Raw genomic sequence first — 22670 nt, 5'->3', positions numbered from 1 at the left:
TTTGCATGAATACTCTATATACTAATAATGATGTGTCAACCGATCATAAGATTAATCAAACGCTTGGTGCGGTCTGTCCATGATCGTGCATGCCGCATGGGCAACAACAAAAGACAGAAAGACTGGCAACCAATATTAACAAAGGGTATCGAGTTTCCCTGATTACTGGGGTAAGGAGATCAGATGCAGAGGCACCTACATCCAGTTAGACTGTAAGCCGACCGTACGATAGCTGGAGAAAGGCTAGGCTCATATTATGTTATTTTAATGTACAACTAAAATGACGTCATTTAGAAATGTTAATATTATTTTCATATAAGGTGGAACTGCTAAATATAGTAACAAATGTAGACTCTGACGGGTAACAGCAAGTACCTAGTACTTCAAAGACATACACGTACCTAGTGGCACTTGGATTTTCCTTTAAACACTTAATCTGTATTAGTTTTAAGATTGTTTTTAATCTATATCTCAAACGGTCAAACAATAGAACAAAGCTGTCATAGTAAATGTGGTTCCAGTTAAAAAGACCTATCCAACGATATACATATATGACTTTGCTATTGGTGGGGTTTAGCATTATGCCCAATATCCAGTTGGTACAGTATAAGGTTGAAATGCTAAATAATAGTAACATTTAGCCCCGCAGGGCATCTGAGGCGGATGACGGGGAGTAGCGACCCCGCGGGGTTATATATCCGAGTGCTCCAGGGAGAGTATACTGTCCCCCATCTCGGCCTGCCGGAGTGAAGCATGACTGGGGATTGGTCTCCCGCCTCTTGGCTTGCCTTCATCGGCCGGTCAGAGTGGAGTCGCTAGAGCAGGGTTAGCAGCTCTGCTCGGAGGGTAGGTGCCTCGTGGTAAGAGGTGAGTGGGCCGGTGATGCTGGACCCACAGGGAGCGCGTGATCTGCGTTTAGAGTCCGCCGAGGTATCCTCACCCTTCAGCCGCTCATGTACCTGTTGCCCTCTTGTTGTGTGTAAGTGAGGTGGCGAGTCTCCACCTGCCATTTTTACGTGTATTTATTACATTGTTATCGGTAGGTGCCATAGTTCCCGTAGTTTCCCCATTCCTAGACCACTAGCATCCCATCACAATAGCTCAAGTAGTTTTCATCCATAGTTAGCAATAGTTTAGCATAGAACCGGGGATTGTCCTTGGGTACATTTCTATAGTGTATACAGGGATAATCGTCGGTTTTGTGTCACTATTTCATTAAAGTTGTCTCAAAAGGGCTTCAGCGTGTTGGCTTCGGCCCCACGTTCGCCTCCCAAAAATCCGGGACTCTATAGTCCCGAGGTCTGGTAGAGACATACAAAGTAACAATTATGGACCCTAACGGGCACAGCAGGTAGAGTATCGTCAATTATAACGCTCAGATATTTAATATTATTTGCTTTAAGGACTAAAGGACAATGACATGGGTTGATTCGTCGAGCTGGCAGGCCAGTCTAATCGTGTGATATCGTATTCTTGAAGAGCAGCATTGACTCGTTGAGCTCGATGTGCGGGCGCATTATCATCGACCACTACAAATTAGTGCCCATGGTTTACTCGGAATGGTCTGACGATATCATCAATAGCAACTGCTTTGTACATGTCTGCTGTCATGAAGCCCCGATACAGGATCAAGGCGTTCTAGCTCCAATCATAATGCCACCCCAAAAGGTCACCGTTTTTCCGCCTTGTTGAACTGTTCCAGTGGCAGTTCTTTGTCTTTCACGGTCGCCTGGTCTTCTCCAGACACGGACACGTCGATTATCTGGATGATTGCTGATTCGGGGCTCGTCAACGAACAGACAGTTTTGCCAAATGTTTTCGTTCTCACTTTTTTCAGTTTGCCGAAGTCTAGCCCACTGGAATCTTCGTTGTTGAAGTTGCCAGGAATTGAGCGAAGCTTGCCAAGACCTCCGTGCTCGTAATCCATCGTGATGCAAGCAATTGCAAACGGTCTGCGTGCTCTTTAAGCCCAGAGGCGGCCCTGACTTCTGCTTTTATTTTAGTTTCATTGATTGTTGGATCATGGGCTGCCAGCAATCTAATACAGTTGCGACCGCTGCGGGGTCGGTCAGCTAAATTCCCCATTCCGTGATACCTCTGCAACGTAGCCACGACACAGGGTCCTTCTTCCCTCAAAGTTACTATTCTAGCTCGTAAAACCTCTGATAATCCTCTTGGATTTTTTTCAATCACAACTTTCCGCGAAAAAAATCTTGAATCGCTTATAATTGACTAAATCAGATTTCTGAATGAGCGTAAGCTAGGACTGAAAGCCTTTTTATATGAAAAAAAACAATTGATCGGAGTCATTGTATTATGTTCTAATTCTTTATTTTAAAATAAATCTAAAAAGAAGAAAAAATCATAATATAATCTACAGTAACAAATAAGACTTCAGTTTTCGAAGTGATCGCAAACTTTTTATGATGTGTGTCTGTGTATGTCATGATGGGACGGATCACTGCTGAGTACAGGCGCAGTTTGCACTTAAGTCACAACTTTAATCCAAAATTAGCGGCAAGCAAGCATAAGTACACAAAACATGTGAGGCGGTGGGGTATGCACGCAGCACGCATGCGCCCCGCACTCGGCAGCTGAGCACCGGCTTCTGCTCAATGTTGCTGCGCCGCGTCTTGCCGTCATCTGATGTCCGGGGAGGTTAAACAAAACCAACTTCATTCACACGTCATTATTTATTCTTACTTATGGTAACATCAAAGTTATTAATTATGAGTGACTGAAAACTAAGTTGTATAAATAGAATCGAGTAAAGTTTAAATTACACTTTGCTTTGGTTCTTCTAAAGTCCAGTTATGTTTGCGATGAGTTTACCTGGAAAAAATAAAAAAAGCAGTTAAGAGTTGCCTAATTGAAGTGCTGAAAATACAAAAAAAAAATATATGAACAAACTATGAGCGTAAGTATTTATACAGATAACCTTAAAAAAGGCTATTGGCCAATGAACAGGCACCTATAAAACATTGTATCTTTACCTATATGTTCTGTGTTTCACAAGGCATAGCAAATTGTGAGTCACGGGTAATCAGAAACAGAAATTATGACAATCAGTCTGCCAAGAAACCCGGTTAGAATTGTTTGGAGGTCAGACAGATAGTCGTACATAATAAAGAGCAGAGTGTCACAAACATGTCCAATGATGTAATTGGCAACGCACACGTCTGCCCATCACAGACGAGGACTGGCTCTCGGCACTAGCGCATCACAAACAGTTGCCTGCATATCAGTACTATGACGATGTATATTACAAACTAGCTGTTGCCCGCGACTTCTTCTGCGTGGGCAATATAGAATCGTCAAAATAATACTTATCCCGTAGGTGCATTCTGTCACGTGACAGTATAATTAGGATTACTACTTAGCAGCCGCACAGATTCATCGATCAAGGTTGTGTTGTGGATGTGTGACCATTTATCTAAACAAAAGAAGTACCTAAAGTAGTAGTTCACAGGAAACAGCTATAATCAGCATAATCAGCTATATCTGACAAAGCTGTCATTTGTACATTTTCTGCAGCTGCTGTGACTAATCAGAAGCCAGAAAGTCTGTCAGTCTTACGATGGATAACACAAGACACAAGACGTGCAGTTGACCGGATTGAAGAGATCAGATAGGAAGTCGCTCCAAGCAAAATATTGGTGTACTCAAACAGATTCGGACTCACTACCGCACACCGGGAAAATTTCGCCTTTATGTATAGCACAGAGTTTCGTTCTCTTGCGGAGGAAGTTTAAATACCATAATTATTGTGTCCCACAGTTAGTATCCACCGAAACACTTTCAAAGATCTGATGAACAAACAAATCAGACCTGACTTGTTCACCTCGGGCCAATCAGAGCTCTATGAAGAGATCAGTCGCTTTGGCTCCCTACTGTTACTGTGGTTACTGAAAATGTATTCAGTCATTCAACGATGAATGTAATTCTGAAGGTACTTACACTTGGTTAGCGCAAAAGCTGTCGTTGGCAGGCGGACTCTTTTGACTTCTCGAATAACATTGGTTTTTGTACAATGCAGCGTGCATTGCAGGAGGATTAGAATAGCATATAGGTGAATAGGATTTGCAACAGAGAACAATTCTGTTTTTGTAATTGGATGACATCAAACGTAGTTTTATATCTATACCTACTAATAATATAAAGCTGAAGAGTTTGTTTGTTTGTTTGAACGCGCTAGTCTCAGGAACTACTGATCCGATTTTAACAATTCTTTCGGTGTTAGATAGCCCATTTATCGAGGAAGGCTATAAGCTACTTTTTATCCGGGTTCGTGCAGAGGTTCCCAAGGGATGCGGGTGAAACCGCTGGCAGAAGCTAGTTACGTATAAAACGTGTTTTTTTTAGACTTGGCTCGGGTCTTACTGATACTGTTCGTAGATAATCGTGAACAATGTATTTGCGATCAGAAGTTGCGACGCGTAATTTGTACGTGTTCAGAGGCGATAAAGCATTTTACGTGCGTAAAATATTTATTTGATTCTAGTTTTTAGTATTTGTTGTTAAAGCGGCAACAGAAATACATCAACTGTGAAAATTTCAACTCTCTAACTATCACTGTTCATGAGATACAGCCTGGTGACAGACGAACGGACGGACGGAAGGTCGGACAGAGGAGCGAAAACAATAGGGTCCCGTTTTAATCTTTGTGAGACATAACATATTGAGTTAGAAGTTTTTCGCATGAACAGGATCCGGCTGTGGGAAGCGACAGCTTGCGGAAGCAATGCCGTTGCTGGCCGCTTAGTTACTAGCTTATTCGAATGTAACTGTTTAATGCACAATAGAACAATATCGTACCTTTCTGGTGAGCGTGATGTTCCCGCGCTGAATGAACTCGTGAAGCGCCAGGTAGATGAACCGGTACTGCGCCTTGTTCTGCACCATGCCGTGCCGCTGCGCGCGCACCAGCTGCACCGTCGAGTGCACGTCCAGGTCGCAGCTCAATCCTGACATCAACGACAACATTTGTGCCTTCAGTACTTGTAGCAGCTCGACTACACCTCATAACCTCTCGCCCGAGAGAGTCGCAGAACCGACTGGCTGGTCACACGTATTTGCTGTAGTGCCAAGTCAGTTTTGATCACTAAACAGTCTCAGAAAATCAACTAAAAACTAAATGGTGTAGGTACCGCCCTTCGCCAGGGTACAATAAAAAACTTGCATAACAGCATACAAAATTAAAGTACTCAAATGAGAGTTGACAGTCGAAATATCTCACCCGATGTTTTAATCTTGTCGATAAGTATGTCGAGGACTATGAAAGTACCGGTTCTGCCCACGCCGGCCGAGCAATGCACGCACAAGATGTTCTGAAATAAGTATTCACGTGACACATGCTGTACAACATTATTTAATGAAATAAAAAACTTTTATAAAATAATAAAACCGACTTTCAAAAACACCAAAAAGCCAAAAAAAAGCCTAGAAGTCGGTGTCCAACGGATGTCCCTAAGTTAATTTTGCCACCGACTTCTAGGCCGATGCACCTAAAATTATTATTGTTTTTTTGGCTTTTTATTGGTTTTAGAAGTCGGTTTATTTTTTGTAAAAAGTTTTTTATATCTGGAAAGTTCTCATCAACGCGAATATTAAAAGACCAAACACGAGGTAGTTTACATATTCCAAACCTTCACTGTTGCAAAGGTCGCGTTTACGCTTCTATTGACGTCAGTAACGTCCTATAACCCTTGTTCGTGTTTTAGGTATTACAAAGTTATTTAATGCTTAACCATCGAATTTTCTTTGGAATCCCTGAAATTCCTGTACATTTTGTGGTCCTAACCGAACCAAGTACTAACCGAAGTATTTGGATAATGGAATATGAAAAACCGGAATAATTACCAAGAAATGGTGGATTATTTTGGATTTACCAAGGAAGTGATATGCCGGTTAAGTGTGGTAACGTGGATAAAAGGACATTAAACTCATTACAGTGTTAAGTATAATTAAAATTAATATCACCCTATTATGTAATTAAGGATTACAGGTCGACTGCACTCGGTTCCCAACATGTACGAAAAAAAGAACCCAAAAAGAAGCGAGGAAGCTTTAAGGGTCACCTTTATCGATTACCTATACGCATCATGTGATAGGCAGTTAACCAGTTGTGAGGTAAAAGAGTTACTGTTGCGTATGGACAAAATCGAAAGTTTGTTTGAGCAGTACGATGAGGTTCAGTTGCGACTAGAATGCATAGTTGAAGCACAATTTTCGGAGCAAATAAATCAAATCATTTATTTAATGTAGGTTTACAAGCACTTATGAACGCCAAAATTATAAATAAGTTTGATTCTAGTTGCCCCTTCCAAAAGTAGCTTCCTATGGAGAAGAACGGGCAAGAAACTCCATGGTTACTCTTTTTAAAAACATAAGTTACAATTTGTATGTATTGATACATACGATAATAACGTGAAAAAGAAATGCTTACAATATTTTTTGGGTTGACTCTGAGAAAGTTATACAATGCAAGTTGAACTAGGAAGTTATAAGAGAAAATTATACTTGAAGGTTTCTCGACTTTCATGTGTAGTGGTGTCTTGGTTGGAATATAGATTTCGGTAGGTAGCTATTTTGTCATAAACAAAATTTTTCAAATTTCTTTCGGTCTGTTATGTTTTTTTGGTTATTTTTCAATTTCGGGATCCATTGGTTTGATTCTCGAAGTTCTTTTAGAGCTTTTCTAGTTTCTCCTGTCCCTGCTATATATTTTTCCAGGGTTTGCAACCTTTTAACTTGCCTAACATTTTTGATGCCTTTCTTGATTTTTTACTTAAGTCAGTTATTTCTTGGGTGTTCTGTTTCCTTGTTTGCAAAACCAGTCCAGTAAACTTTTTCTGTCTTTTATTAGTTATAGTGTCGAGTTACTTAGAATGTATTTATGTTGTTGTATCCTTTGGATATGTTGGATCTTTTCTACATATAATTTTGTTTTGCAGATTGTTGTAACTTGTTTTTGGATCTATTGCGTCGGTTTCTAATAGTTCTCTGCTGAGTATTGACCAGGAATTCTCCATTGTTTTGCTGGGTTCTGTGTTGCATATCGGGAGTGTGTCATGTTTCGCAAACTTTCTGGATCTTTTGGGTGGTATAGTTTTGAGTGATGCCCTTACCATGCGGTGGTCAGTATTAAAATTTAGTTTTGATATAACTGCTGTGTCTGTAAATAGATTTGGTGGCTGCTTATAATATAATCTATTTCGTTTTTATGATTCCCGCCTGGAGAAACCCAGGTCCACTTTTTGTTTTTGTTTTTCTTAAAAATACTGTTTAGGACGGTTAGATTGTGTTCTAATACGAATTCAACCAGTCTTTGCTCAATTTTGCTTCTTTTGCCGTAGCCAAAGTTTCCTAGCACATATTCTTCTGTACATTGTTTAGTTCCCACTTGCGCATTAAAATCTCTCATTAGTATAATTATATGTATTTGTTGAGTATTTACTTAAAACTTGAGATAGGTCGTTGTAGAAAGATTCATGTTTAAGTTCATCTGCTTGCTCCGTAGGAGCATGAGCTTCGATAACTGTCCATGTTTTTTTGAAGCCAGATAATTTGATGTTGAGTATGGCAATTCGGTTATTAGTTCCAATGAATTCTATTATGTGATTCTTTAGGCGCTTCTTCACCATGAATCCGACCCCTCCTTGACCTTCAATGTCTCCTTTGTTGAATAATACGAAGTCCTGGTGATCTTCAATACATTCTCCTGTTCTTCTCATTTCACTAATTCCTATTATATCCCATTTTAGGTCTTTCAATGCTTCTTCAAGTTCTGATAAAGACTCCGGTGTTCGTAAAGTTCTGGTATTTAAAGTTGCTATGTATAGCTTGTTCTCCTTCCTTTTGTTTTTTAATTTTGTTACAGGGTGATGGTCTAAGTCTTCCGCGGGGACCAGCCGTGGTGGAAGACATTTTGTTGATTGTTTGTATATATAGTTAATTGTTGGTGTATGTACCTATAAATGTTTTTAATATTTTCACTGATTCCAAAAAAGACAAGATTGTTTTTCCTCTTTTCTATCTCTGCTCTTTTAAGTTTAGATTCAAGTTCTGAAATGTTGTCCTTGAGTTTAGTATTCACCTCCGTGATAGTTTACATTTTCTCGTCTAAAGCTTCCATGACGCTCTTAGTTACGGAATGAGTTATATGTTCGGTTTGATTATGAAATTTCTCGTCGAGTTTGTTTAGAAGTATTTCCATGTTTAAATCCATGACTAGGGGAATTTCGTTTTTAGTATGGTATCACTGGTTGGTTGGTCGTTTTTATTTTTCTTGAGTGGCAACACTGCTGTTGGCAATATCACTGTTACACTGGCGTAATGTTGGTTAGACTTAGACGAGTCTATAGTCCCTCTAATTTTCAGCCAAATCGGTTAAGCCGTTTTCATGTTATGTCGTGAGAACGGAAAGCGGGTTTCATTTTATATATATATATAGATTTGTAATTATATAATTTGATAATTGTAATAAATAATTATGTACTGCCAGAATGGGCTTTAATTATTGTATGCCCAAACGGGCTGATTGTTTGATTGTACAACCTAACACCTGTAACCAACACAATCAATACAATAAAGATAACTTTACTTAAAAAAAATACGGTCGAATTGAGAACCTACGCTTTTTGGGAAGTCGGTAAAATGATCACTTGTAGATTGGGTGGAATTTAAAGAAGAAATTGATCGAGTTAACTAGCTTATAGTAAAACTATAAGAAGGAATAATCCGATAGTTATGTGCACAATTCAGAAGTGAGGAATGTGAACAAGGAGAGTGGGAACCTGTTGTGGCGCGTCGACGTCCTGGGCGTTGCGTGCCATCCTGGTGTTGATGTCCTCGATGAGCGCGAGGACGCCGGCCGGCTCGCCGGGCGTGCCGTGGTCCGGCCATGCCTGCAACACAAGCTCTTACAACATCACCTCATCAATGCTCAAGAGCTCGTGGTAACATCACTCTTTGTGGCTTCTACGATGTGTGAAGTACAACGCGATTTGATCAAAATTGTTTGTGAAATAAAGAAGCGGTAATTTCCTCGACATCTGTGTACCTATACTATATACACCGTGACTTTTTAGTCGTCTTACAACGGCAGCCCACTTCATTTATCCAATGACTAGTAAACGTTCATATAAAAAAAAATATTAATGAGATATTAATAATTTAAAAATAAAAATTAATTCATTATTATGATGCATGACGTAGATTATAAGAACACCCTGTTGTGAGCGCTGCCCGAATCTTGTATCAATGGAGCGCGGCACGTTGGGAAGGTACCTACTTTCTACCGTTTGATACGTAATTTTTTTTTTTTTCAGTATTTTTCTTTGCACCTCTTATCTTAATTAAGTAAGGCTATACAATTAATAATTGTGTCTAGTGGTATTTTATGTCGGATAGATTGAATGGACCACCTTTGTGAGACGACTAAAAAGTCACGGTGCATACAACATGTAACGTAATTAACGTACACCCTCAAACGCCCCAATTAGAATATTATGTTATATTCATAATACATGCACTGAATTTTTAATTTAACACGTATATGCATTGTTATTTACTAAATTATTTATACCAATTCTTGGAGAACTTTTTGGTCATACTACTACGCACGCAAATAAGTATCGCGCCGCGCGCCGCTCGACTCGACACAACATAACGAAACTACGAAAAAAGCCGACAATACACGAAGTCTTATTACTTTGAGTTACGGTCTATTTGAATTTGTTTTGTCTGTACAGGGTTAATATGACAATAATTTCCGTAGTTTTAATTATTTTTGGGATAAATAATTACCTATATTAAAAATGATATAAATCGATTCAGTAAACGATTCTGAACAAACTAATTTCAGGATGTGCGTTAATTAAGTTATATGTTGTATAAAATGTTTTGTCCTGAATGACTGACGGATGAACGCATAGCCTGCCTCACTAAACGCAGAGACTTGAAATTTGGAAAAAAAATATCCTTAAGAAAAGAAAGATCCAAGATTTTTGGAAATATTAAATTAAATGGTAAAAGTCTTGTAAAAGTATTGTGATTTGTGAGCGCCGCCATCGCATGTGTCTCATTGACAATAACAAAGACTACAAAATACACACCTTAGGACCATTGACATAATATTATTCTAACGATTGACGAGAACATCAAATACAAATAATTTACCCGCTTATGTCATCTTTTGACATTTTGTTGACGTATTGTGACCATGTACCCATTGATGTTAACTGCAGAAGCGACGTAATATTTTCGCTCGTATTTTGCCTACATTCTTCATTTCTCAAAAAGTTTATATCTCAGTGAATTCAAAATCATGTAATATATCAAAAAGTTTATTTATATCTAAGTGAATTCAAAATCATGTAATATATTAAAACCAGGAACTTATTTTTAAGGATTTTTTAATATTAATTACGATGTTTTTTTTTTCTTAAAAATAATAAATCTTAATCTTGAAATGCACTTCCAGTGGGATGCATGTTTGTTATTGGATAAAATTAATGGATATCGATGTTTATAAGAGATATTATGTACCTAGAGTTTTTAAGAATGTGGGGAGGCCCGCACCGGTATAAAATATAGCCTATGTTACTCGAAGCTATCCTTTACTCCAGACCCCTTACTCCTCTTTTATCAGACCCAAATGACCTCGATCCTTTAACTCCTGCGCACTTCCTGATCGGTAAACCATTGACGTCATTGCCGTTAAGTAACCTGATGGACGTGAACCTGAACCGACTCAACCGATACCAACTTCTCGAGAAGATGCGACAACACTTCTGGGACCGGTGGCGCCACGAATACCTATGTGAGCTACAGCAAAGGGGCAAATGGCGAACACCGCAACAAGAATTCAAGGAGGGTGACTTAGTCGTTATCAAGGAAGCCAATGTGCCCCCTCATAAGTGGCGAATGGCACGAATCCAGAAGATTCATCCAGGAACAGATCGAGTGGTCAGAGTCGCTGATCTCTACACATCAAAGGGCGTCGTCCGCAGAGCCGTCCATTACCTCTGCCCGCTGGCAACTACATGCCCGCTCTGCCCGCTGACTGTACAGGCTACAAACTCGAAGACCCAACGACTTCGAGGGGGGGGGGGAGAATGTTCTGGCCGACCGGCACGAAGTTTAGTGCGAACCATCGCTCATTCAATTATCATTCAAAAAGACATTCTACATTCATTCGTTTCAATCAGTGTGCAATAAAAGACTAAAGCTACAACATCAAAATTGTGACAAAATTAATAGTATGTGTGCCCATAAACCTTTTATTTACTAAGACTTCAAGAAATTGAAGTCCGCGCATTCACAGATAATGTAGCTTTCTAATGGTGAAAGAATTATTATTAAAATGTCCCTGATGATGCGGTGATATCTCTTGTAGTATTTTACAGTAGCGAAATACATACGACGTCATATTATTTTTATCTTGAAAGTAAGAACATACCATGACAAAGTGAAATCTGTTTTCATTGATATTTTACCTACTACCACTTTTATGGCACACCTGTTTCTACACATGTTTCTTAATCTCTCATGTGTGTGTGGCCAGCAGAGCCGGCCAGCAAGCCGAAGCTGCGGTGGTGAGCGTGAAAATCATCCCCGACCATAAGCTCGCATGGGACCGCCGGAGCGGAATATGGAATATGAATAATCGTTGCGTATGCTTTGTGTTTGCGTTTGTGTGAGGGCGCAGCACGGTTTTAAGGCCAGTAACACACGCGCCAAGTTTCAATACGGCTAGATGACATTGACGGAATTCAGAAAAAAAATAAACAAAATTACGTACCAATTTTTTTGTTGATTTGGGTCGAGAATCATTAGCATAATTACATCCATGAATATGGCACGGATGCAAATCAACAGCTTGTATATCAAGTTTGGGATAATAATGATTTATTTGGACTCATTTTGCTTAAATAAGATAGGAGAATTGAAAAACTTTGGTTATAATTTTACTTAAAAATTTTGGTTTAATTTTGGTGATCATTTACTATTTTTGGCTTTATCATGATTTACTTGGAGTAATTTTACTTAAATAGGATAGCAAAGTGTTAAAACTTTGGTTATCATTTTACATTAAAATGCGATTTTCATTTTGGTGATCATTTACTATTTTTGTCTGCTATTTGTTACTATATCTGGTGGTCAGTTAAACATAAGCCTTTTCTATTTTACAATAAAATTGTTGTTTCGTAGACATCCATCTGACGCAGGTGTCAAAATTGCTCTGATTTGCTATTTTGGGCTATGCAAAGTCTGCAGTGCATTTCAGTGTGGCAAGCTTTTTGTTCGGAACGTTCCATCTAGTGCGTAGATACAATATCGATGCTTAGGACAATAAATTACCGAGGCCATGGTTTCTATATGGCTGACAGAAGAAGTACGAGCAAGCAACCTTCTTGATGTATGCTCGGAGTGAAAAAGAGAAGAGAAATTAATACAAACGTAATAAAAAATATTATGTGAAATCCGTTGGTTTGTTATACAGTCAGAATCGCTTTCACATCTCACCGGTACCATCAAAATATGTACATAAAGAGTTGCTACCTAATTGCTACGCTCTACCGATTTTTACCCTCGTGGTTTTGAATCAGGATGGCTGTGACTTTTCCCAGTGTGAAGAAACGGTGCAAAAGTATTGAGTTTTTCACCCAGAGTTGCTACTTAATTGCTACCCAGCATTGAATTTTGGACCCCATCGATTTCGCATACAAAAAGATATAAAAAATTGAGTTTTTACGCCTTGCGAAAATAAGTTAGCGAGTTGGCAAACTATGAGGTAAACTATATATAGTATTTAACTGACTACTGATGAACAAGTTAGACTTGGTTCGGGTGATGAGAGACGGGACGACGACTACCGTGAAGTGGTACTGGCAGAGCGCGCGCGCGGTGCTGCCGTCGCTGACTAGCAGCTCGCGCGTCACGTACTGTTCGTGAGCCGTCTCGCACACGTGGCGCACCGACAGCCCGTCGAACCTCTCCTGCTGCCCCGGCGCCGGCCAGTAGCGCTCACACTTTCTCTGTAAACACAGTTTTACATTGTAGTTCGTTTAAGATCTAGAGGAATATCTAAGTCCAAGACGTCCCTAACTCTTGTCCCTTCCAGGGATGACTGGGTCAAGGACCTTAGCGGCTCGGTGGCCATTATATCGTCGCCCGCCGCTGGTACTCCTTTCCTCGGAGGGGTGAAGAGTGGAAGGGGTTGCGTCGCAGCACGGTTCGGGAAGATAGTTGTCGAGGGGGTATACTTCTCCCCGAGCCAAACTCTCGCCGACTTCCACAACTCCCTCCTGGAATTGTCTGTCGCCGTCGGAAGCTACTCCCTCCCTGTGATAGTGTTAGGGGACTTCAACGCCAAGAACTTTGCCTGGAGTTCCCGACACACGGAAGCGCGGGAGTGGATGGTGGAGGACTGGGCGCTGGAATCAGACCTGGTCGTCCTCAATCGGGGTTCTGTCCCCACGTGTGTACGGATGCGGGGCGACTCCGTAGTGGACATCTCGTTCGCCAGCCATGCTCTGCTACCGCGTGTCTTGGACTGGCACGTCGAGGAGGAGGTGGAGACCTATTCCGACCTATTGCGCCCAACGTATGTATACCCCAAGTGGTCTACGTTGGGCGCTGAAGCACATTGACGAAGCTTCTCCTGGAAGCCTCAATCGTGCAGGCCTGAGGGTCATCACCGGGCAGGCCCGCCGACATCAATGACGAGGCGGAGTGGTTGCGGGAGACCATGTCCGAAATCTGTGACATGGCCATGCCCCGAGTCCTGCCAGGACGCGCCCAACGCCCTCCGGCTTCGACTGAGAGGGCTACTCAGCACATGCATGGAGAGGGGCCAGTTCCCACTTCGTTTAAAGACAGGGAAACTGGTCCTCATCCGGAAGCCGGGGCGCCCTGCTGACTCTCCGTCCGCATACCGGCCCATCGTGCTGCTCAGCGAGGTGGGCAAGCTTCTCGCTCTTTGAGCGAATTATCGCGAACCGCCTTGTCGCGCACCTTGGGGGGATTGGGCCGGACCTTACGGACCATCGGTTCGGTTTCCGCAGGGAGCGCTCAACGGTGGACGCCATCATGCGGTCCATGGCCCTTTACGGGGCCCCGGTATGGGCACGTTCAATACGGCCGCGGGCCGTACACTACCTGAACGTGCCCCAAAGCGTGATAGCCCTTAGGCTAATCAGCTGGCCTACTAGCCGGACTGCGACCGTGGGATCTGGAGGCGAGAGTCTTCTTGCGCCTGTAGGACTGGCGCGAGGAGGCACAGCGCCGGAAACTTCGTTGCCGCGACAAGTTGTCACACAGCTTGCAGAGCTCCGGTGCGATCTCATGGTGGCCTGGAGGGAGCGACTGTCGCAACCCAGTGCAGGGCACGCTACCATAGTGGCGGTAAGTCCCCTCTTTGACGAGTGGCTCGGTATGAGTCACGGAGCCCTCTGGTACCGCATAACGCAGGTCCTCACCGGACACAGTTTTGTACCTGCCTCGAATCGGTCGTGAGGAGGCACCCAGGTGCCACCAGTGTGCGGACAGCCCCGAGGACACGGTGGACCACAAAGTCCAGGAATGCCCTGCGTGGGAAGGGCACCACCGTCGCGAGACGACTCCCGGCCACCGTATGCGTAGGTCTGTGGGCAGTGAGTTCGGGTGGCTCATCGCTCATGTCTATTTTTAGACAACAGACCCGTGTCGGCGGCGCGCGTTGTTCCACGCGCTCCTCAAAGAGATGTCAGTAACCTGCGCGATTGTTCGAAAGAGTTACCTAACAGGGTCCATAATATGTACCTTTTAAGCCCCTTGTAACATCATAGTAACATTATGGTATACAAATAAATATGAATATAAATAAATATATATCCAAAAACACACAAAAATCCACAAAAACGAGACTTTTGACTAATAATGAAAATTTATGCGTGTACCTAGAAGACTGATCTTGAAATTCGATTATCTCCAAACGGGTTAACTTTTGCCCAGTGTGCCCCATGGTCAAAGAAGACGGATCACAATCCACACAAAATTGCCCCACGTCCTATAACAATGTGACGTATCTCAAAAAAAAGATAAAAATGTAAAAAAAAATATGGCATACTCTCTAATTCATTTTTTTTACACCTTCATACGAAAAAAATGCTTTAAAAATTGTTCAGGCGCTGTTATGAAAACATCGTTTATAGGACTATCTATGGTCTATTTTATTAAATTATTTTTTTTTGTTTGATAGGGTATACCTCACAGGTAGTCCCATAATCATCAGATCAGGATCTGATGATGGAAACCCTGAGAAATCCAGGGCAACTTTTGAAAGTTGTAGGCATGCGCAGGATAAAATCTTGACTATAAGGTGTATGTCTTATAACAATATGCAACAGTAAAGGTTTGGAGCTGACTTGATGATGGAGACGAAAGAAGGTCGAGGGAACTCGACAACCGAATATGTAAACTACCTCGTGTTTCGGCTCATATTATTTGTATTAATACGAATAATACAAGCCCAAACACGAGGGTTTCCATCATCATATCCTGACCTGATGATTATGGGACCACCTGTGAGGTATACCTTATCAAACAAAAAAATATTTAATAAAATAGTCCTATGAACGATGTTTTCATAACAGCGCCTGAACAATTTTTAAAGCATTTTTTTCATATGGAGGTGTAAAAACATGAATTAGAGAGTATGCCATATTTTTTTAAACATTTTTATCTTTTTTTTGAGATACGTCACATTGTTATAGGACGTGGGGCAATTTTGATCCATCTTCTTTGTCCGTATTGACCTATACTGTCACCTCCTGAAAGGATGCGGTCTACTTACCAGTAACCCTGTATATGGTGTTATAAGGTCGTGTATTTCAGAAGGTTTTAATAATTGTAGTTTGTTAATAGCATCAAAAGGGTTAGCCAAGCATGCGTGAGAGTGTAGGTATCCTAAATTTGAATTTTGCAGAATTGCTAAGAAACTGGTCAAACGTTGTGTTGGACTAATTCCTGTCAGAAAGATCGTGGGCGTTTTGAAAAGATTTTGACGTGATTTTCAGAAAACTGAGAATATAGTTTTAAGTAATGATTTGCCTTTTTGTTACATCAAAACATTTTGAAAAACTATGCGTATTTGATAAAATTTTCACCTGTTCTAAATGTTCTATGCTAATGATTGATGGCAATGTTACGAGTTTCGGTATTTTTGTGTAAAGCGTTCTATTGTTTAGATATTGTATCCACGCTGTTTAAAATATCCCTTTCTGATAAACAAACACAATTAAGAGGAGTATCAATACGTTGGGTTGCGACAAAACCAATTTAAAGTTACCAGTGCCGTTTACAAATCGTCTCCTAACACACTTTGACATTTAAAAAAAAAACTAAAAAACACGCTTTTTATAGAAAAACGAACTAAAAAATAGGAAATAAATTTTAATGAATTTAAATTAAGAAAACAGTGTTAAAAATTTCAATGAATATAAATTAATAATAGTGTGAATACAAAAAAAAAATATTTATAAAAAGCGTGGGGTGCATGGTGTCAATAGTTATAAATATTTTATTGACAGATATGAGTACAGTGATTTTCATTTCGATAATATCTTAAAAAGCACCCCACGCTTTTTTTAAATATTTTTTTTGTATTCACACTATTATTAATTTATATTCATTGAAATTTTTAACACTGTTTTCTTAATTTAAATTCATTAAAATTTATTTCCTATTTTTTAGTTCGTTTTTCTATAAAAAGCGTGGTTTTTAGTTTTTTTAAACTATTATTTATTTTCTACTTTTTAGTTTGTTTTCAAACTATTATTTGTTTTGTAGAATTAAAATTCTCTTTAGTATACAAAAATTTGTCAATATTAGAGAAAACGGCTAAAGATAATTATTGGAAATAAAAATTAACATCGAGTCCTGCCTTATCGACTGTAGAGAAAAATTCTAGAAAATTTTAATTAATTTTCTTACCTTATCGACTATAGATGAAAATTATATAAATTAACAAAGATCATATTTTACAAATTGAAAAACCTAGAAGTCGGTGTCTAATGGATGTTACTAAGTTAATTTTGCCACCGACTTCTAGGCCGATGCACCTAAAATTAGTTTTTTTTTTTTGCTTTTTAGTGTTTTGGGAACTCGGTTTAATTTTTTTGTAAAAAGGTTATTTATTTAAAGCTTTTCAGTGATACGAATAGTTGTCACTATCCATACACACATCCATACAAGTGGGAAGTTCTCATCAATACAAAGAATATAAGTCCAAACGAGGTATTTTACATATTCAGTTGTCGAGTTCCCTTGACTTTCTCTGGTCTCCATCATCAGGTCAGCTCCAAATCTTCACAGTTGAATAGTGCTTTTAGGCGTACACCTAAGTGTCAAGTTTTCACCCTATGTATGCCTACAAGTTTTGAAGGTTGCCATCGATTTCTCAGGGTTTCCATCATCAGATCCTGACCTGATGAATATGGGACCAATTGGCAGCTATTCCAAGTCGAACAAAAAAAGAATCACGTAAATCGGTCTATAAACCTCGGAGTAATCGATGTGTATGTGTAACCTCCTCCTTTTTGAGAAGTCGGTTAAAATGGAATAATTTTATCAAATTAGTGTATTGTCATCGGTCCTCAATAAATCTACAAAGTTTGAACGAAATCTGGCCTTTAAAAGTGGGTCAAAATCGCGCCCAAAGAAGTCGGTTACAAACAAACATACAAACCTACAAACATACAAACATACAGGTGAAGCTAATAAAAAGCGTGTAAAAATATCAAATTTTGTTATAAACGTTAAATTAACCATATGAAAAATGACGAAGAGGGTTAAAGCATCCAAAAATTTCAGATTATTGCCGCGTTGAAGCTCTCGATAACTCCATAGGTGTCGGTTTACTAAACGATGATTTAGCTGAAAGGGAGTCATGAATTCCAAATCATTGGCCAAACTTATGTTTTGCAAAGATTTAAGCAGGAAAGTGCTGCAGATACCAGAAAACCTCGGAGCAGACAGGTTTATTTAATAAAATGTCCGTGGGATGAAAACCCGCTATTGGCTCGGATTTCGCTCAGACTCATAGATCTTCAGAGGCCCACGGGGTTTCCTGAGAGGCCAGGTTATTTTAAAATCAGTGATTACGAAACCTTAAGACCTCGTGCTCACAGTTTATGCGATATGTTCTGTATTATGAAGAATTTCATTTTTTCTCAAAATGTCACTCTGATAGGAGACGTGTTGTGAACGGCACTGCCAACAGCTTTAAATTGGTTTTGTGACAGCCCAAAGCACTGACACTCCTCTAAATTGTGTTTATTTATGAGAAAGGGATATTTTAAACCGCGTGGGTACAATATCTAAACAATTGAACGTTTTACACAAAAATACCGAAACTCGTAAAGGTAGAATTCCGTGGATAGCGGCTACGACAGCCGCGCGCGGCTTACGACAGTCATCGGCCGCGCGCGACAATAGTCAACCTATGAAAATGTATGGCGCCGCTGCCGAGGCTCGCGACAGTCGCGCGCGGCCGACGAATTTCGTAAGCCGCGCGCGGCCGTATGCATCTCAACATGGTCTAGCGCTTAGTAACATCTATATAATTTTATTAAAACCAGAATTGAATTGTTTTATATTTAGTCGGCAAAACTTCCTTTTGTTTTCATTACAATACAAATGCTTTTGAATCAGTATTGGGTAGTATCCTTCATCATTTCTACTTTTAAAAAATAGGGTCGATTGGTAATCTATTTTCATAATACAGCCACAGCAATACGTCATCCTCTTCTTCTTCAAGGATATCAATTAGCACTTCGACTAGAGGGAACGGTCGAACAAAATCTACTAATTTCAACACAATGCCGCGCGCGCGCTTACGGCCGCGCGCGACTGTCGCGAGCCTCGGCAGCGGCGCCATACATTTTCATAGGTTGACTATTGTCGCGCGCGGCCGACGACTGTCGTAAGCCGCGCGCGGCTGCGTAAGCCGCGACCCACGGAATTCTACCTTAACATTGCCATCAATCATCAGCATATACCATTTAGAGCAGGTGAAAATTTTATCAAATACGCATTATTTTTCAAAATGTTTTGATGTAACAGAAAGGTACATTAATCTTTAATTAAAACTGCATTATCAGTTTTCTGAAAATCACGTAAAAAAACTTTTCAAAACGCCCACGAACTTTCTACCAGGAATTAGTCCTAAACAACGTTTAAACAGTTTCTTAGCAATTCTACAAAATTCAAAGGACAATGCTCATGAAGTATGAGAAAAAAACCCAGGCCCGGCGCAAAAGAAATGTAGCTCAAAATATAGGTAAAAATAAGTAATTAAATATTACATAGGGGGCATTATCGAAATCAGTGGCTAAATGTGTGAAATTGCTATTAGAATTTTTACATCTGCGGTACATTGCTACTCAAGATTTTAGAGGTAACATAATGTATTAGTAAAAGGAACAGCAAACAGATACAGTTGTGGTTTAAGAGTGTACCTAATGACATGTTTATAGCAACTTCTCCACTATTCTACCTACTTTTACAATAAAATTGGATGATAGAACTAAAACAGGATATTAATGTACTTTTTTCATTTTAATAATAACGCTTAAAAGTCATCGATTCTTTATTTCTAACACGACGAAATCCAAAAATGTTGCGGGATGCGCGAACTGTTCCTCATGTCTAGCCCACCCTAAGTAATGTAAAACGCTCATGACATGGGCGCTGCAGCCTGTACTTCGGTATTGATTTATCTTTTTGGAGAAGCTTATTACTTGCCATATTACTTGTTTGTTGTTTCAGATAGCACTTTAATTAAACTATAAGCCCCAGCTGCTCATGTTACCCCTTTAAAAAATCAAATAGCAATTTCATGCATTTAGCCATTGATTTCGATGATGCCTCCTATGCAGTATTTCATTACTTATTATTACCTATAATTTGAGTTACTTTTCGTTTGCGCCGGGCTTGGGTTTTTTTTGAGCATTGTCCTTTGGAATACACTCTCACGTATGCTTGGCTAACCCTTTTGATGTTTGTAACATACTACAGTCATACTAAGGCTGGCCTATACTTCGGCCAAAGGATATGCATTGCCATCCAGCGTGGCAATGCAGCCAGCCTTTTGGGCACGATCAAAATGATGAATATTTTGATACATAGTTTTAATATTTCCCTATCGAAAATGAAGTTGTAATTTTTATTGGTTTAACCTAGATATTGTATTTTATGTCTGAAGGACTAAAAGGAGATTAAACATAATAACTAATATATTTTTTCTTGTTCTAAAGTTGAAGAATAAAAAATCTACAGTCATTAAAATACACGTAAAATCCTTAAACCAAAATTTCGCGTAGGTGCCCGCTTTTTTTGCAAAAGAGTTGACATCACCGGAAGATAATAAGATCCGTAAGGTTGATATACAAGCAAACACTGACTTTGAGGGTCATATTAAAAGTTTTATATGTATCCAACATTTGTGTTGGTGGTCCCTAAGAGTCCCCGCGCACTAGGCAGCCCGGCTGCGGCAGCCAGGTTGCAGCAGCCAGTAAAACGAATGGCGTTGTATGGAAGCCCGCGCACTAGGCAGCCACGATTTCCTGGCTGCAGCAGCCAATATAACGCGGCCAGAGCGGGTGTAGGCGAATGTATGTGGCTGCCGTCAGCGTCCGCGCACTAGTTGTAGCAGCCAGACGTATTTCCGGGGTTCCGAACTTTGATAAGATAGTCGTCGATTGGCTGCTATAACTGGTTGCGCAAATACTCTGGCTGCAGCAGCCTGGGTGCGCAGCCAGGCTGCCTAGTGCGCGGTAGGCCTCAGTGTAGCCAGGTGTGACACATGCTTGGTGTTACGTACCTTCCCGTTCTCGACCTCGTTTGTAATCATAGCTATAACTCTGACATCCTCCTGCCATAACATCCGCCAGAAGTCGTCTTTTGTATGTGAGAGGCAACCTTGAGCCGCGATGTAAGCTTTGTCCTTTACTGTAATCAAAATTATTAAACCTATAACTTAACTACACGAGTTCATAAAAAAATACTGTATAACTTTGTATAAACTTGATAAAAGTGTGTTTTGCTAGCTCGTGAGGTCAAGCTAAACATCAGCTGGCCACCAGCGCGGGTCGATGGATGACTCAATGACATACGATGACTATTGTAACATACATAGACGTGTCATGACGAGTTTCTCCTTGATTGTGGCTCCTATTTATCATTTGCATATCTTGGGTGATGACGGTCGTTATAAGTAGTCAGAAGCCAGAAAGCCTGACAAACGCCCCATACCCAGGGTTATAGGGTTGTTTAACGAGACCGAGTCCCCCTTAACTTTTTAGTTGTAAATCGAGGCTCTTGGCTACTGCCGATAGTCGTTTCAGCCATGAGCTAGTGACTATCGGCACAGCGATTGCAGAATTCACATGCCAAATGATGACAACCTCGTCAGATAAATCAAGATATTTAAGTTGTTTATCCTTTTCAGCTTTCACGAGGTTCTCGTCATGCGGAACGGCGACATCGATTATCATCGCGCGGCGCGCTAATCGATCTATCACCACAATATCAGGCTTATTGGCTACAATAGTCCTGTCAGTGATTATAGATCGATCCCAGTACAACGTGATATGGTACTTTTCGAGAACTGGGTCGTGCGCATACTTGTAGTACGGTACCTCAAGATCTACAAGTTTGTACTGCAGAGCAAGCTGCTGGTGGATGATCTTGACCACTTGGTTATTTATGCCTGTGCAAATATTCGCGGTTAGCCAAACAAGAACAACCAGATATAATAACAATCTTTATTATTATAAACCTACTCATACCATTATGGTAGGCATGTTTAATAAAAAAAGTCGTGGTGGCCTAGTGGGCAAAGAACCAACCTCTCGAGTATGAGGGCGCGGGTTCGATTCCAGCTCAGGCAAGTACCAATGCAACTTTTCTAAGTTTGTATGTACTTTCTAAGTATATCTTAGACACCATTGACTGTGTTTCGGATGGCACGTTAAACTGTAGGTCCCGGCTGTCATTGAACATCCTTGGCAGTCGTTACGGGTAGTCAGAAGCCAGAAAGTCTGACACCAGTCTAACCAAGGGGTATCGGGTTGCCCGGGTAACTGGGTTGAGGGGGTCAGATAGGGCAGTCGCTCCTTGTAAAGCACTGGTACTCAGCTACATCCGGTTAGACTGGAAGCCGACCCCAGCATAGTTGGGAAAAAGGCTCGGAGGATGATGAGGATGATGATGTTTAATAAAGTAATGATTTCACCTGTAACTTGGTGGCATAGGTTTCCATTAAGTTTGTCCAGTCTGAATGTCCTCTTCACTTCTCGCAGTGCTTCGTCTGACAGCGACTTGGTGACAAGGGGTGAGACTTTCTTTGATTCACTGTTCAAGATCAGAGCTGGAACATTAAACAGCCATGTTACGAACTTTGACGATTTACTTTAGGATCGAGCGAAAAAAAGCCGGCCTAGTGGGTAAAGTACCAACCTAGGGTGTGGGTACGATTCCAGGTCAGGCAAGTACCAATTCAACTGTTCTAAGTTTGTATGTACTTTCTGAGTACCTATATCTTAGACTCCAATGACGTATGTTTCGGATGGCACGTTAAACTGTAGGTCCCGGCTGCCATTGAAAATCCTTGCCAGTCGTTACGG

The 22670-nt window shown here is 40.5% G+C and overlaps 1 protein-coding gene across 7 annotated transcripts in view; it reads right to left on the bottom strand.

The window, feature by feature from the left end:
- Positions 1 to 2678: 2678 nt before the first annotated feature.
- LOC110381712 (tyrosine-protein phosphatase corkscrew) overlaps positions 2679 to 22670 on the bottom strand; it is a 47382-nt gene continuing 27390 nt past the window's right edge. For 3 of the 7 annotated variants that reach the window (XM_021342096.3, XM_049837274.2, XM_021342098.3), the window contains 7 exons: positions 22280 to 22414; positions 20867 to 20994; positions 12879 to 13040; positions 8796 to 8906; positions 5237 to 5327; positions 4816 to 4964; positions 2679 to 2832 (listed from right to left, as the gene is read on the bottom strand). In XM_021342096.3, the coding sequence (XP_021197771.3) occupies positions 2812 to 2832; positions 4816 to 4964; positions 5237 to 5327; positions 8796 to 8906; positions 12879 to 13040; positions 20867 to 20994; positions 22280 to 22414 (797 nt within the window). In that variant the 3' untranslated portion in view covers positions 2679 to 2811. Of the gene's footprint in view, positions 2833 to 4815; positions 5076 to 5236; positions 5328 to 8795; positions 8907 to 12823; positions 13041 to 20866; positions 20995 to 22279; positions 22415 to 22670 lie in introns of those variants that run through there. The other 4 variants (XM_021342099.3, XM_021342097.3, XM_064036565.1 and 1 more) reach the window with 4 other exon arrangements.

This window comes from Helicoverpa armigera, chromosome 1 (assembly GCF_030705265.1).
Source record: "Helicoverpa armigera isolate CAAS_96S chromosome 1, ASM3070526v1, whole genome shotgun sequence".
NCBI classification, from domain to species: domain Eukaryota; kingdom Metazoa; phylum Arthropoda; class Insecta; order Lepidoptera; family Noctuidae; genus Helicoverpa; species Helicoverpa armigera.
This window is presented reverse-complemented; position numbering and strand designations above follow the sequence as displayed.